Raw genomic sequence first — 17,098 nt, 5'->3', positions numbered from 1 at the left:
TGTCAAGGATGTAGCCCTGAGAGAGCAAGGTGTTCTTGGGATCATCTGGGTGGTATAAGTGTCTGAACCCAGTTAAGGTCTCCTATAAACCTTAGGATTCAAGTGAGAGCAGAGGTTTGCTCGTCTTGCAGTCACCCAAGACAGGCTTCCTGAGTAAGTTCCCTGGCTTATTAGACCTATCACCTACCAATCTGGAGTGGTCTGTCTCTTTCTTTAATATCTGTTTGGCCTCTGTGTAAAGGATCCAATTTGCAAAGGAGCATAGTCCCAAGCTGGGCAGCAAAGCAAGAAGATTAAAGAACTATAGGAAGTGGTCATAAAGCCAAGAAAAAAAGGAAAGAAGGAAGAGAGGAAGGAAAGAGGGAGGGAGGGAGGGGGGCAAAAAAAAGTTCTCTGGGAGTCATTTAATGCTCTGCTCAGTGTTTTGAAACTGTGCTAAAAGAGCCCTCTTGACTTTTTTTTTTTTTAAGATTTTACTTATTTATTTGAGAGAGAGAGAGAGGGAGAATGCACAAGCAGGGGGAGGAGAGGGACAAGTAGACTCTATAGTGAGCATGGTGCCCATCTCAGAGCTTGATCTCAAAACCCTGAGATCATGACCCGAGCCCAAATCAAGAGTTGGAGCTTAACCAACTGAGCCACCCAGGCCACCGTCTTACACTATTTTAAAATAAAGCTTTTCTATGAAATATTCTAACACTCTAAATATTGGCTTGTTTTCATTTACCTTTCTGAGTGATTTTTTCCCACAGTCGGGAGCCTTGTACAGAGACTTTATCTTACTCATGACTTTTATCTCTAGCATCTGAGTTGCCAACATAAAAAATAGATCAATACACATATGTGGGACTTAATTAAACAGTTTACTAGAAACCTAATATATCTTAGTTTAAAATTTATATATGAATCTGGCATTTCAACTTAATAATTAACATGACAATTATATTTAAGTTGTATATATGATGTTGTTTGTATAATAAATGAGAATTATAAACCCTTTTGGAGTCTCTCTTAAGTGTTTCTTTTGAGCATAAAATAATGAAATATTAAATACATATCACAAGATGTGTATTCAAATCTGTATTGTTGGAAACAATTAAATGAGTTATGTTATCACTGTCTAACAATAAAATCAGGTTTCTTCATACCCCTAACTTTAACAGACCAGTTAAATCTATGAAAAGGTTAGGAAGCACTTCAAGAAAAAACAAAGAATCAACAGCTTATTTTCCCCCTGAATTTGTAGACTTTTGAAATAGTTACTTAGTAGACATTGACCATGTCCAGGTTAACAATGAAGGGAATCAAAATTTGCTGCCCCAAAATAGGACTCTTTGGCATAAGGATTATTTTGGGGTGATTATTTTTAAGAAATCACAAACATAGGAGAAGCTGTGAAAACTGAGTAAAAGTTATCCTTTTTGTAAGAGATATTTACATTTTAAGAGAGGTGTCCATTCCTTTGGTTGTCTCCCTCTGTACTAAGAGAAGGGTAACTCTAAATCTCTAGAACTCCTATCAGTGGAGAAGGCAATGACAAATTCTGTGTAACAACCTTACCCTTGTTTACTAGGCTTTTCCTGTTAACATCCATAACTGCGCATCCCCCCTTTTGTCTTTAGCTAGAGAAGTTATATAAGATAATGTCTTGGGCCATTTTGAAAAGTATTCCTGGGTCTCTCCCATGTGTACAAGAGGTATACATGTTCTTAAACTTATGTTTGATTTTCTCCTGTTAATCTGTCCTTTATTACAGGGGGTGCAAAGGTCTTAGCCAAGAACCTGGAAGGGTAGATGGAAAATTATTTTTCTTCCCTCACACTATATATATTTACAAAAATATACTTAAGTAAATTGCTTTGTTTGGTGTAACATGAAGTTTAAGAAAATAATGCATTTTCATTTGAATATTTTAAGTTTATTTTCACATTTATTCAAGTCAAATAGCTCATTTCCAGATATATTTTTATGTTTTAATTCCAGGAACATTTGAAACTTAATCAGGGAGGATATGAAGTTAACCACCTGCTCTGGCACTGTGTTGCTGCCTGGTCATGTGTTCAGAAGAATAGTCCTCAGCTGAATAAGGTGCTTGAACATCTCATCTTTCATAAAGTGCAGCTTCAAAAGAAATGCTGGTAAGAGGGATTCTATAAATCCAAAGTAATTCATGGAGAAACCTTTGTGTTTAAATGTTAAATAACCTTTGTTCTAAAATGTTAATCACACCTTAGTTGACTGTGAAAATAATTTATAACTCAGTTCCAAATGCATTGGCAATTTATATATTTTGTATTAGTTCATTTCATCAATAAATTGTTCCTATCTCTCTCTCTCTCATTTTTTTGTTAGATTGCATGCATGTATTGCTTAATTTATCTTTATCAAATGAAATTTGTTATTGATAAGAAGTGCCTCCCCCCACTTAAAATATCCCTTTTTTTTTAAGTTGTTGAATAACAGCAGTGAGGTACAGTTTATTGTCCTTGGAGGAAATACATTGAGATTCTGTTTCTTTATGCCTTACTTGTAAAGTGTAACAAAAATAAATCTTGACTGATAAATGTTAGTTTCCTCCTGTACATATATTAATTTGAGAAGGAAAAAGAAGTCTTATATTACTACCAAAGAGGAAATAACATTCAATGGAGGGGAGAAGAATTTTAAAGGAATATTTCTGAAGAGAGCGATCAGAGGAGATATCCCTGTTCAGTATTTGAGGATAATCAGAGATCTTAATTCCTCTTCCAATGCTAATGGTAATAATAATACTAATGATAGTAATAATAATAATAATAATAATAATAGTAAAATAAATCTGTCATGCCATAGCCAAGTTGCAAATTCAACAATCATATAGTTTTCTTAAAATTAGTTCCTGTTTTTAGGCCTCTGGCTGCCCACTCTACACCAAAGTCCTTTATATATGTAAATTCTAAGAATCTGGAGGATTCCTTATGAAGGGAAGGTGTTTTCCTAGTTTAATTTGAAGTTTTTGGGATTCTAGATCAAGTAAAGATTTCTGGAGGATGGCTTAGAGATTGCTTAATTTCCTAGAAATAGCCTAGTTCAGAAGACGCTTCATCAAGAACTTATTCTGTCTTGTCCTGTGATGGGAGAAATCTACTCAATATTGCAGTTAACAAAGATTGTGATTCTTTTAAGTTTTAAAACTAAGGATAATATCTCTAAATGGGAAAATGACAATACAAATAGAATATAATTTTAATAAGCATGTATTAATAGAGAGCTGATAAATATGACAAAAATTAGAGATTCTCACTGGTGCAAATTTGGTTATTCTGAAAACCATGGAGATTCTTTTAGACCACTCTTACCATAGAAAATAAGTTGTAGGGGATTCATAGACACAATTTAGTTTTCAAAAGGGTGTAGAACTAATTTAGCTCTTGAAAGACTCTACCTTGATTTAAAAAATAAGAGAAATTGCATTTTAACATATAAAAGTACATATTACATGACTTTAAAGTTTATTTTCAAATTACTCTAAGAGTTACCAAATAAGCAAGTTTAAAGAAATACTGAGATAGTAAAAGTGGCTTATTAAGATTAGCTAATTCTGAAATTAGCTAATTCTGAATTGTTTCTTTAACCAAATTTCAGTTTTACTGTACCGCATCAACATTGATTTAGTTTGTTAATGAATTGTCTTGTTCAACCAACCAACCAACCAGCCAACCAATCAACTAACCACAGGTCCCAAATGTTGTCACTTGGTCCAAGTTCCCAAACTAGTGTATAATATACATAATCTAATTGCAGTTTCAACCTCCCGCAGAAATTTAGTCTTAAAAAGGTCAGCTAGGAATTTTTCAGTCTACACCAATGAGTCTACCACTTGAGCCTTCTCCTTCCCCCTAAAAAGATGAGATTATCTGCATGATGACACCTTGCTTTTCCCCCTAGAAAGCAGCCTCATCTAGAATAATCCTTTTCTTTTGTTAACAACTTTCTTGCCCCAATGACCCTCCCTCTATAAAAACCTTCCAACTCTTTGGAACTCCTCTCTACTCAATAGATGGGGTGCTGCCTGATTCAGGAATCATTTTTTTTTAAAGATTTTTATTTATTTATTTATTTGACAGAGATCACAAGTAGGCAGAGAGGCATACAGAGAGAGAAAGGAGGAAGCAGGCTCCCTGCAGAGCAGAGAGCCCAATGCGGGGCTCGGTCCCAGGACCCTGAGACCATGGCCTAAGCCGAAGGCAGAGGCTTTAACCCACTGAGCAACCCAGGTGCCCCTGATTCAGGAATCATTTAATAAAGCCAATTAGAACGTCAAATTTACTTGCTTGACTCTTGTTATTTAATGGTCTTTAAGGTAGTTATTTTCAAACTTATTATTTACAGATTTGGGGCCATTGGAGATCATACCAAACTATTCTGACTTTGAAAATGGAGAAACTGAGGCTCTGTTTATTAGGTTACTAGTGAGTGCCGCGAGATTTTTAGGGTCCCAGTATAGCATGCTTCAGTACCTTATCACACTATCATTCTGGCTGTATAAGTAAGAGGATAACAGTTTTGAAGCATCTTGTCACTAAATACTGACTTCTCATTTACTGGGAAGACATGGTGGAAATCAAGTGAGGGAGGGGATGGCAGTGTTTAGACAATGCTGAATGAACAGAGGGATAAACTAAAAAAACAGTGACTGTTTAAAATCAAAAGGAAGGGGCGCTTGGGTAGCTCAGTGGGTTGAGGTCTCTGCCTTCAGCTCAGGTCATGATCCCAGGGTCCTGGGATCGAGCCCCGCATCGGGCTCTCTGCTCAGTGGGGAGCCTGCTTCCCCCCCACCACCTGCCTCTCTGCCTACTTGTGATCTCTGTCAAATAAATAAATAAAATCTCAAATAAATAAATAAATAAATAAATAAAATCAAAAGGAAAAGATAATTGCTTAAAAAAACACTGCCAAGGGGCGCCTGGGTGGCTCAGTGGGTTAAGCCGCTGCCTTCGGCTCAGGTCATGATCTCGTGGTCCTGGGATCGAGTCCCACATCGGGCTCTCTGCTCAGCAAGAAGCCTGCTTCCCTCTCTCTCTCTCTCTCTGCCTTCCTCTCCGTCTACTTGTGATCTCTCTCTGTCAAATAAATAAATAAAATCTTTAAAAACAAACAAACAAAAAAAAAAACACTGCCAAATAATTTTGAGACTGTTTCTTATATCTATTGTTTTTTAAAAGAGGTTTCAATATTTCTTTTTAAAAAAGTGATGAGTCTAATAAACAAAAATAATCCATTGATATTTAAAGGTTAATTTTTAAGTTTGCCCAATTTCTGCTAGTCAAATTTTCTGTTGTAATGATGATGTTATACCAAATATTAAAGAATTAATTTTTCTTCTTGTAAAGTATTTAAGTCATTTATGGAATAATCTATATAGCTATCCAGAAGTCACGATTCCAGATAAAACAAAAACTGTGATGTAATTATCAAAATCAAACCAGAAATGCTTTCCATTTCTGGGGAAACTTGAGTGTTGGTCTTATATACGCCAAAGACTGGGTACATGTAAAATATTAAGAAAATGAACAGTGTATTTAGAATGAAATAGAAATATTGAGGCATCAGACCTTGATAGTAAATTGAGACTTTGTCAGGATTTGCTGGACCAGATAGCCTTGGAGCTGTGACACTTGGTGGAAGATAAATTTGGTGTAGTAGTTGAAATTCAATGCCAAGTGACTATTAAGAGGAGTAACCTGAACAATTTTGTTTTCCATGCATATCAGTAAAGTTACCATAATGATGAATCAATGTTCAGAGATTTAAAATGCAGAGAGGAGACCATCCAACTGATTGATCAGAAGACATTTGATTAATACTGGCAAAAATTGCTTGTGCCCATGTAAGTGAGTGGTTCTCATCTGCCCATTTCTGATGTTATCTATCAGTAGATAATTCATCCCATAAATCTCTGCCTTGCTTCTTATAACCCCCTTTATAAAAATTATACCATAGAAAAGGAAAGAAATAGAAGCAAGTAGTTTCAGCTGAGCCTGAAAAGAGCCAGCCCAGAATCCACAAAGGACTCAGTGAAGGGATCACAGAGATAGAGCGACCTCTGCTCACTAGGGGACAGGGAAAAAAAACGCAGCAGAGGAAATGCACTAAAGACAATAAATTATAAAACAGGGTGAAGAAATAGAGAAAAAGGGACTACTACATGAGCCCCTCCCAGCTGTCATGCACCAGCCTTTATCTGGGAAGTTTAGCTGCCCTGAGCTGCTGATAACCAGCTTGCTGTAAGGCAGATTTCCATTTAATATGGTTAGATTTTATATGATGCTTCATACTCTCAATGCTCCACCCTGTGGTTTGGCCTTTTATAAACTGCCCCATTTGCTCTGGGAAGATAGCTCAAGCCAGTGCAAAAGGCTTTCTAATCTAACATGAAAATAATGAATTGTGTTTATAATTGAATTATTAGCCAATGAAGACTGCTGAGAAATGCAGTATGGCATTTCAGTAGAGCAGTATAACATATAAAATTATATCTCCCAAAGCAAAATAGCTGATTTAATGCGCTCCATGAATGTATTCCAAAAAAGCTTGACAATTTAAAATTATATGGACACGGCAAGTGGTTTCCAGAGGTATAGTATTTGTGTTTGCATTGAAATGAATCAGGCAAGGAATTAACTGCTTTGTATAGGCAGCAAGGCCTTACTTTCTGTCTAGATCACGGATACCGACATTGCTTATCTCCTGAACCCCAGTAATTATAATGTTCAAGTGACAGTCTAACCCAAACCATTCAAACACCTTATTTGTCATTAGCCCTCCTCCTTCATGAGCTGAGATGGCAGTGTAAGTCCTTATTTTTCAGGCTTGTTTACTGGATTTTTAAATTTATCCTGTGATCCTCTGGGCTAAGTGTAACCATTCAGTCTCCAGCAAGGGTAAATATGTAATTATGCCTTGCTAGGTTATGGTACAGTAAAAAAACATTCAACCTCAAGTCAGAAGACCCGAGTTTTAGTTCTCTCTCTTGCTACCTGTCTAATTTTGAATGAGTTGCTTAGCCCCATGAACAGTGTCTCATTAGCAGATAAATAATTACACTAGCCACTTCAGAGAGCTTTTTGAAAGATTTAAATGAGATAAGTAATGAAAACACTTTTTATACACGGAGTCTCCCCTATTACTTCTTGTCCTATGAGTTCAGATCTGAATTGGTTTTTTCCTAGAGAGGCTTCTACCTACTGAATTTCGATCTCCATACCTGGCACACATCTCCTCCTCAAGTTAACTAAATTACACACCTTAACAGCTACATTTTGGAACTGTTGCCCTGCTCTCTACCATTTCTGTCACAACCTTGGTTTAGGCCCATATTGTCTCATGACTCTTGGAGCTTTTTAACGGGTCTCTTTGCCTTAAGTTTTCCTTTCCATAGTCTGTCATACTCTGCTGCCAGGGTTACAACCTAAATGTGATTATACCACTCTCTGGCTTAAAATTATTTAATAAGAACTATTTTGGCATGACATGGGTTACATCAGGGTCTCATAACTTGCCATGATCAGAAAAGAGCAAAAGGAGCAAAAACAAAGACCGAAAGTTCCTGCTACTAGGTAGGACTCATGGCCGCCAATAAACCAAACAGATGAAGTGCCTGATAGGACTGGATGGAGGTGAGAGTTAGTGATCCACTGGTGCCTTCTCTGGTGAAGCTGCATTCCTGGCTTGTCCAACCCGCCAGGCCTTCGTTCTTGCCCTCTGTTATCCCTGGAGCTCTGAGAATGAAGCTCTGCCAGCAGGACACGGAGCGCCTTTTAGCAGACACACAAAAGATTAGATTCACAGGTAGTCCATTTTTTTCTGAGTATCAAAAATCAGATAATGGCAAGAAAAATGCATTCTTCAAAGTAGTTTTCATAAATGGCCAAAATCAAGAATGAAACCCTGCCTGCCCTCCTCACGTGCAATGAAGATTGAGCTTACTTTATTTGAATTAATCCTCCCTTAACATACTTCCTAGTATGTTAATATACTTTGGAGTTTCTGATAACATTAAGGTTAAATCACTATTTAAAATGTTCTATCCCCTCCTTAAAGGATAAATTATATATCAATATTTAATTTTAAGGGTCATATTTCTGAAATTATTTTGAATTATTAAATTTTATCTATTTTTCCTACTCACCGTCAGCCTTTTGCCACTAGGATTTCCCATTCTTAAATTTGAAATACTATTCATTTCTTGGTTGGTTTGAGTAAATTCTAAGTATGGACATAGGCTCCCTATTTCATTAGGTGATTTCTTGCTTATGCACAACTCTATGCTGAGAATAACGTTTGTCACCATTTATTTCCCCCTGAAAAGTGTACTGTACATTTTGTTTGGAAATAGGCCTCTGGGCTCACAGTTTTGTTTTGTTTTGTTTTTTTCCCTAATTCCCACTTTAAATCTCTAAATATTGCTATGCCATTTCCTAACTTATGATTAGATGTTCAAAACCAGTCTACTTTTTTCCTATTTTATTTTCAATCCAGAATTTTTTAGGAACTTCTTTGTGATTTGTCAGCCAGGATACAAAAGGCATCCTCTCTTGTCTCACGGGCCAGCTTTACGAAGCTGTTGAGGCAAATCCTCCACTTTACCCAGAGAAAAGCCCTGCTATGTGCAGCTGTGCACAAATGAGGTGGTGATGGCTCTGCGTTTCCTGAAGGCCTTCCATTGATTATTCATCGTTCACATGCTCGGTGCACAGCTCCTGCCTCTCTGTTCTTGGATTATACATCACATTAAAGTGGAATACCCATATATATGCCTGCACTAAATTTTAATTTTTGGCTTCTTGTCATTGGAAAGGTTTTCCTTCATTTGAATTCCATTTTCTTTGTAACTTTAAAATCTTTAAAATTCCTTTTTTTTCTTTTTTGTAGTACTACAGATTTTCCCCCCTTGATTCTGTTTCTCTGGTTGTTTGTTTCTTTCTTTAAAAAAAAAAAAAGATTTTATTTATTAATCTATTTAGCGCTTGAGTGGGGGGAGGGGCAGAGGGAGACAGAGAGACTCTCAAACAGACTTCTTGCTAAGGACAGAAGCCCAGGCAGGGCTTGATCCCTTGACCCTGAGACCATGACCTGAGCTGAAATCCAGAGTCAGACATTAACCCACTGAGCCACCCAAGCATACCTGGTTGTCTCAGTGGGAATTAGTACTGGGTCTCAGTTTGCCAGTTTTCTTCCTTCCGAGCAACTGTTGCAGTTAACTTCCTCATCAAGGATTTGAATTATATTTTTGTATTTTAATCTCTTTTCAGTCTCTCGTTTCCTTACCATGCTACCTTTCATCTCACTATCAAGGCTTTTCATTGTCTTTTTCTCTCATTCAGCTTTGTTAAAGGCACTTAAGAGTCTCTAAAAATATCTTTTGGTCCCTATAAGAAATAATTTTCAGAGCTATGATCCTCTCTAAATATTCAGACTGGTATTTTCTTCAGTCCTTGCTTTCACAGTCTCCATTTTCTATTTTACTTACCTCATGACCTAGGAGAAATCTTTAAAAACTCGGTATTTTAAAGCAAGAGGTTTGTATTCACAGCATTCATAACAGCGTTATTAAATGCTGCGGCGCTCAACATGCACTATCGTCAGCGACCTTCCTGTATTCTTCCTACTCTTTGATATTTTACTTTTGAGGAGAAAATGCCCCCCAGTGTTCCCATTATAGGGCTCCTCCTCCTCCCTGCCTCCTACACACCAATTGCCACAGCATGGTTTTCTACCCTTTGTGTCATGTGGAAGTTGCCAGATGAGAGAGATGAGGAAGAAGCACAGAAATAATACCCTGGCTCCTTACAAAGTCAGTCCTCCAAAGTAAGGGACTGGCTTTAAACTAAAGCTCTGAAAAACACCCTAGATAGTCGAGATCATTTTTTTTTCCCTTTTAACTTTTGTTGGGGGACATGAGGCTGCTGTATTTCATGAAATGGAATGTGGGTACTCCTTGCTGCCGTTCTTAACCCAGCTCCATCAACTTTATGGTTTGTGGAAATTCCCTATCAGTTGCTGCTCTTAGTGACTTCTCTTTCATTCTTGGCCTTTCATTTTTAGGGTTGTGTGGATTTTGACATTGTTAGTGTTTTCTGAGGTGTCTATTGAAAGACTGAAATAATGCTGTGTAAGCGTTGTGACTTGGAGACATCTTAATTCCGTCTTTTAAAATTGCAATTTGGTCATTGAAGAAACCGTTGTAGAGGAGTAGGGAGAACCTAAGAAAACTGTCTTGAATGCTAATGTTCCTAACCTTTTTATAAGGCTGTGTAGATAGTAGGATACATCAGTAGTTTTTTATGAAGCCTCTTATTATTATATTTTAGTCGGCCTATCATCTATATATTTATTTACTTGCCATATTTTAGCTGATTTATATTAGTGTAGAAGGGACAGTGGGCTGGAGGAAGGCTTGCTGAGGTCCAGCCCAGGATCTGGTACCGTTTACCTGTGTGCAGTGGTTCACATTAATTTTAAAAGTGAAAAAAAATTTTCTTAAAGTAAAATGAATCAAGTAACTGTGACACTTTGGACAAGGCAGTAAACCTCTGCTCTGGTTTCTTTATTTATAAAATTAGGGGAAATTTTATAATATTTGCAAATTACTTTATACATGTTTAATTTCATGACACTATAAAACCAAGTCAGTCTACTAATAATTGACATTTGTACTGTAGTGAGTTCACAAAGAAGCTAGTGCAAAATTTCTAACCTAATTAACTTCTTATCTTTCTGTGTGCATTGGTTTTCAGTTTTGAATTTTAACAAACTCTAATATCTAAGTATTGGTGTTTCTATTTTATTTTTAGCAAAGGTACTTTCACTTACAGAAAAATTTATGATCAGTAGGATTGATTGAAAATAGTGTGTTTGTGTTGAAGCATTTTTCTACCACAGGAGGTCAACACAAATGGATCTTTTTTCATCCATATTCTAGCGAGAGTGCCCTGTGTTAGTTAAAAATTTTCAGACTTAAAAGAGAACAGAAAAACCAAAATCATAGGCCTATGAGGTATATTCAGGGGCAAGGAAGTTCTGTAAACTCTGAGACTATACTCCTATACTCTCCTTTACTTGACCTTATTGTGAAGTGGGGTAAGAGGTACTCCGAGAATGACTCACTAGTCATTCACCTCTGAGGGCATCTGGACCTCAGTCACTCTAGGACTTCATAGAGAAAAGTTATCAAATTCATATCCTTTGACTTTGAAGAAATAGTCTTTTTGTAATTCGATTCAGGTCAGCATTTTGAACCTAGCCATTTCACAGAGAGCATTTTACTTAAATCTTGTGATAGTCTCTGAAATGTAGGTTTTGCTATATTTACTTAAAGATGAGTAGATTCAAACTGAGGTAGACTATGCAAATTGCCCTAAGTCATATACCTAATTAGTGGCAGAGCTAGGATTCCATCTATAATTTTTCTGACTCTTAAGTTCATGCTTGTAAACGTCATGTTGAGTCTATCAGGATTCAATTCTTCTGCCTGTAACAGTAACCTAACTACAGTTGCATTACCAAATAGGGTACTAATTATTGCACATAACAAGCTGTACACAACTGATACACAGATTCTTAAGAAAATCAAGACCCAAGCTCCTTTTAGCTTCCTTTTCTTCCATTGATGGTATTGGATTTCCATCATCTTGTTGCAAGACTGCTGCTCTACCCTCTGGCATCATGTATGTTTTCCAAGTGGGAGGGAAAAGATGAAAAAAAATTACCTGTTATTTAAATTTCATCTCTTTCTTAATTAGAAAAATAATAACCTTTCATAATACATTTCCATTTGTATTATTTGTACTATTTGTATTACTTGTATTATTGACTAAATCTACATTTATGTTTATTCCAAACTTCAAGGGTGTGTGGGGATTCATATTTTTTAAAAAAGGGTTTATTTATTTTTTTATTCAATAGGCAGAGATCACAAGTAGGCAGAGAGGCACACAAAGAGAGAGAGGAGGAAGCAGGCTTCCTGCTGAGCAGAGAGCCTGATATGGGGCTCGATCCCAGGACCCTGGGATCATGACCTGAGCCGAAGGCTGAGGCTTTAACCCACTGAGCCACCCAGGCGCCCCAGGGGATTCATATTTTAAGTCAAATTTATTAAGATATAATTTACATACAATGAAATTCACACATTTAATGTACACAGATCTATGACCTTTGACAAATTGCATACATCTGTGTAATCACGAGATACAGAACGTGGCTGGTTTCCATAGTGTAGTGGTTATCACGTTCACCACACAAGATATAGAACATTTCCATTTTGAGGAGCAATGTTTACTGAGCATTTGCCATCTTGAACAAAACTGAGGTTTATTTCTGAAAGGAAGGAGCAGACAATATGAGGTAGGCAATAGGCAGCATTGTCACATTAAGGTTAAATTTTTTATTGAGGCTAATTAGCATATAACACTGTATTAGTTTTAGGTGTATGACATAATGATTTGATGTTTGTATATATTGTAAAATGATCACCACAATAAATCTATTTTCTATGTACTTAAATAATGGTTTGGAAAAGCAATACTAGAAATGTCTTTAGGTGAGAGAAGAATTTAGCTATCATTAACCCAGCTTAAAATGGGAACCTGGGTAAATGTCCCAGATCTGTTTATGTCTCAATTTTCTAATATTTAAAAAAAAAAAAAGATTTCAGAGGGGTCTTGAATGTGTCAAAAAATTGTGGTTCAGTGAGTGAGATAATTTATGTGAAAGCACATTGAGATCTGTAAAGCTCTATTCAAATATAAAGAATTGTCTTTTTTTCTCATGATTAGAGGTATTTCCTTTTGAAAATGATAATGAACTTGGCTTACTGGCCTGAAATATCACAGTTGTGAAATTCAAATTGTAAAATATGCCAACTCTATCAATGGCTTATAAATCAAGGCAATATGCAGGTCTAGTTAGAGGAATATACATTTGCATTCTTACCAGTTCTCCTTCAAACTGTATCTCTTTCAGTTGGGTGAAAATAGCACTTAATGTATAATTTCCTAAAACTATCAAATATATGTTTATTTATGACTAGTAAATTCTTGTGTGATTTTCCAGTTATCATATACTACTTTGAATGATAAATCTTGACAGTCTTCTAATCAAACAGAAATATAGATTTTGAGAAATTACACTTTTTGTAAAATCAAGTACTTTGAACTTTTGGACTTTTGGGAAGGTCATTTTTAAATTTGTTCTCTCTCTCTTTTTTTTTTTACAGGAAAACATTTTTGCAATTCATTTCTTAGTTGTAGAAAGTTCAAAATCAAAAACTATTGTGAGATATTGGGGACACTCTAGAACCAGAGCCCTTGATTGCTTGTTATACAGGATCTATGAAGAAATGTGATCTTTTATAGTATTTATTACTCTCAGAGTTTTGATAGAACTCTATTCTGAATTCAAATATCTTGCCAAAATGTAGTTCTTTCTTGTAGACTTTAAACAGAAACAGTGTCAACCAATACCTATCTTTATTAAAAGTAAATGTATTCGGTAATCTGGGATACTCATTAACTCTGGACAATTTTTTCATTAAAAATTGTTTATTATTATTTTAATTAAGTCTTTGTTGTTTTGCTCACAAAATTCCTAGGTTGGATTCAATACTGGCTTTGTTGGTCCTTGGGGAGGCTGCCAAACTAAACATGGCCTGCTTAAAAGCTTTAATGGAACTAATGAGAGATTTCCTTCCAAAGGTTCAAAACCAGGTAATGGTATATTGTTAATTTAGGTGTTTTAAAAGACCTGAAGAGAAACAATTTTTTATTTTTGCCACTACTTAAATTGTATATCATATTAGGGCTTATAATGAGCATAACCTTGTGACAAAAATTTTAATTAAATGTGAAAGTAAAAGCACATTTATCATATATCCCACTACAGATAGATTGATATAGATAGAGATGTAAAGATAGGGAAATAGATTATACACATACACACACACACACACACACACATTAGAAGGACTTTAAATTTTATTAACAAACTTGAGATCATATAGTCATACATGGTTTAGTTTCCAAAATTTAAAATATATTATGAAAGCATTTTTCATTATAATGACATATTATTAAAATTTATATTTTGGTCTGCATGAGGTAACTATTTCTTCATTGTTGAATATTGAGTCTATTTCTAATTACTCACAATTAATTGCAAATAATGTTGAGCTGGTATTTTTGTACATAAAATCTTTATCTGTGTTTATGACTATTACTTTAGAATAGATTCATAAAATTAAATTACTAAATGATAGACTATGAACTTTTTATAATATTTGTAGAATGGATCTCCAAATTCCTCTCCAGAATATATAATTGCCTTGCTTTCTGATGAAAAATGTATTAAGTGCCGCACACAACAACTGAGCTTTATATAAAAAAAAGATTCTTTAAAATGTAATATGGGGAAATGATATTTCATTGGATTGATTTATATTCTATTGATTACTAAGGAAATTGAAAAATTATTCTTTATTACTTTTTAGCTCTTTGTATTTTTTATTCTTTGAACTAGATTTTATGCAATCTACCCATGAAAAACCTGTTTTTTAATAAGTACACTTTAGAACTATTACTTGATTATGGTTCTTTAACAACTCTATAAAATTTGAAGATATTTCTTATTGTAAGTATAGTATATAGTTTTAATTATGACAATGTCCCTTGATTATCTAATAACTATTTTCTCATTTTAGGAAGAAGGCTGCAAGGTAGATGACTTTTCCTGGGCCTGGAATGTAGTCTACATGTATATAACAATTCTTGCAGAAATCTGCTTGTATGCAACCACTTCTAATTTGCGAAAAACTGCTTTTATTGGTTTCTGTGTCTGTAAAAGTTCACAAAAAGATATTTTACTCATGAGTAAATCAGAAGAACCACCAGAATTGAAGGAAGCAAGTATTTTAGGTCTTTTGGAATATTTCTCTTCAAAAATATCAGATAATTGTAAGTAAATTATTTCTCAACTTGTTGAGAAATATTTCTTAAATGTCCCTGTCTACATATAGCAACAAACCTTTTATTTTATTTTATGTTTATTTACTTTTCTTTATTCTTTTAACCTACACTGTTTTATTAGTTTCAGATGGCTAATACAGTGACTCAACAATGCCATATATCATGCAGTGTTGACCACAAGTGCCCTCCTTAATCCCCATCACCTATTTCACCCATCCCTCCAGCCGTCTTCCCTGTGGTAACTGTCAGTTTGTTCACTTTAGCTGAGAGTCCGTTTTGTGGTTTCTCTCTTTCTCTTTCTTTCCCCCCCTTTGCACATTTTTTTGTTTGTTTCTTAAATTCCACATATGAATGAAATCATATGGTATTTGTCTTTCTTAGAATTATTTCTCCTAGTATTATACTCTCTAGCTCCATCCAAGTCATTGCAAGTGGCAAGAATCAATTCTTTTTTATGGTCGAAAAATATTTCATTGTGTGTATATACTACATCTTTATCCATTCATCTATTGATGGACACTTGGGCTGCCTCCATAATTTCACTGTTGTAAATAATGCTGCTATAAACATAGGGGTGCATTTGAATTAGTGTTTTTGTATTCTTTGGGTAAATACCCAGCGGTGTGATTGCTGGATTGTAGGGTAGCTCTATTTTTAACTTTTAGAGGAATCTTCATACTGTTTTCCACAGTGGCTGCACCAGTTTGCATTTCCCCCAATGGTGTATGAAGGTTCCTTTTTCTCACCAAAACTTGTTGTTTCTTGTATTTTTTATTTTAGCTATTCTGACAGGTGTGGAGTGATATTTCATCATAGTTTTGATTTGCATTTTCCTGATGATGACTAATGTTGAGCATCTTTTCATATGTCTGTTGGCCATCTGGATGTCTTCTTTGGAGGAATATCTATTCATGTCTTCTTCCCATTTTTTCATTGCGTTATTTGGTTTTTGGGGTGTTGAATTGTATAACTTATCTCTGTTTTGGATACTAGCTCTTTGTCGGATATGTCATTTACAGATATCTTCTCCCATTCTGTAAGGTGGCCTTTTAATTGCATTGGTTGTTTTCTTTGCTGTACAAAAGCTTTTTATTTTGATATAGTCCTAGTAGTTTTCTTTTGCTTTTATTTCCCATGCCTCAGGAGGCATATCCAGAAAAACGTTGCTATGGCTGATGTCAGAGATATTACTGCTTATGTTCTCTTCTAGGATTTTTATGGATGCAGGGCTCAAATTTAGGTCTTTTATCCATTTTGAATTTATTTTTCTGTGTGGTATAAGAAAATGGTCCAGTTCATTCTTTTGCATGTAGGTGTCCAGTTTTCCCAATACCATTTATTGAAGGGACTTTTTCCCATTGCATAGTCTTTCCTGCTTTGTTGAAGATTAATTGACCATATAATTGTGGGTTTATTTCTGGGTTTTCTAATCTTTTCTCTTGATATGTGTATCTACTTTTGTGCCAGTACCAAAGTGTTTTGATTTCTATAGCTGTGAAAAACAAGTTGAAGTCTGGAATTGCAATGCCTCCAGTTTTGCTTTTCTTTTTCAAGATTGCTTTGACTATTTGGGGTCTTTTGTGGTTCCATATAAATTTTAGGATTATTTTTTCTAGCCCTGTGAAAAGTTGGTATTTTAATCGGGATTTCATTAAATGTGTAGATTGCTTTGTTGTAGTATAGACATTTTTTTTTTTTTTAAATTTGAGAGACAGTGAGAGAGAGTATGAACGAGGAGAAGGTCAGAGGGAGAAGCAGACTCCCTGTGGAGCTGGGAGCCCGATGTGGGACTCAATCCCGGGATTCCAGGATCATGATCTGAGCCGAAGGCATTCGCCCAACCAACTGAGCCACCCAGGCGCCCTGTAGTATAGACATTTTAACGATATTTTTTCTCCCAGTCTATGAGCATGGAATCCCTTTCCATTTTTTTTGTATCATCTTCAGTTCCTTTCATCACTCTTTTATAGTTTTCAGAATACAGGTCTTTCACCTCATTGCTTAGATTTATTCCTAGGTATTTTATTTTTTTGCTTCAATTAAAAATGGAATTGTTTTCTGAATTTCTCTTTCTGCTTCTTCATTATTAGTGTATTGAG

At 35.4% G+C, this 17,098-nt stretch overlaps 1 protein-coding gene across 3 annotated transcripts in view; it reads left to right on the top strand.

The window, feature by feature from the left end:
- The window catches only part of TMEM232 (transmembrane protein 232), a 280,919-nt gene that overhangs the window by 41,669 nt on the left and 222,152 nt on the right, over window positions 1-17,098 (top strand). For all 3 annotated transcript variants that reach the window (XM_047730557.1, XM_047730556.1, XM_047730558.1), the window contains 3 exons: window positions 1,984-2,138; window positions 13,631-13,745; window positions 14,735-14,987. In XM_047730557.1, coding sequence (XP_047586513.1) covers window positions 1,984-2,138; window positions 13,631-13,745; window positions 14,735-14,987 — 523 coding nt within the window. The remainder of the gene's footprint in view (window positions 1-1,983; window positions 2,139-13,630; window positions 13,746-14,734; window positions 14,988-17,098) is intronic.

The sequence above is a fragment of the Lutra lutra genome, chromosome 5 (genome assembly GCF_902655055.1).
Source record: "Lutra lutra chromosome 5, mLutLut1.2, whole genome shotgun sequence".
NCBI lineage: Eukaryota > Metazoa > Chordata > Mammalia > Carnivora > Mustelidae > Lutra > Lutra lutra.
This window is presented reverse-complemented; position numbering and strand designations above follow the sequence as displayed.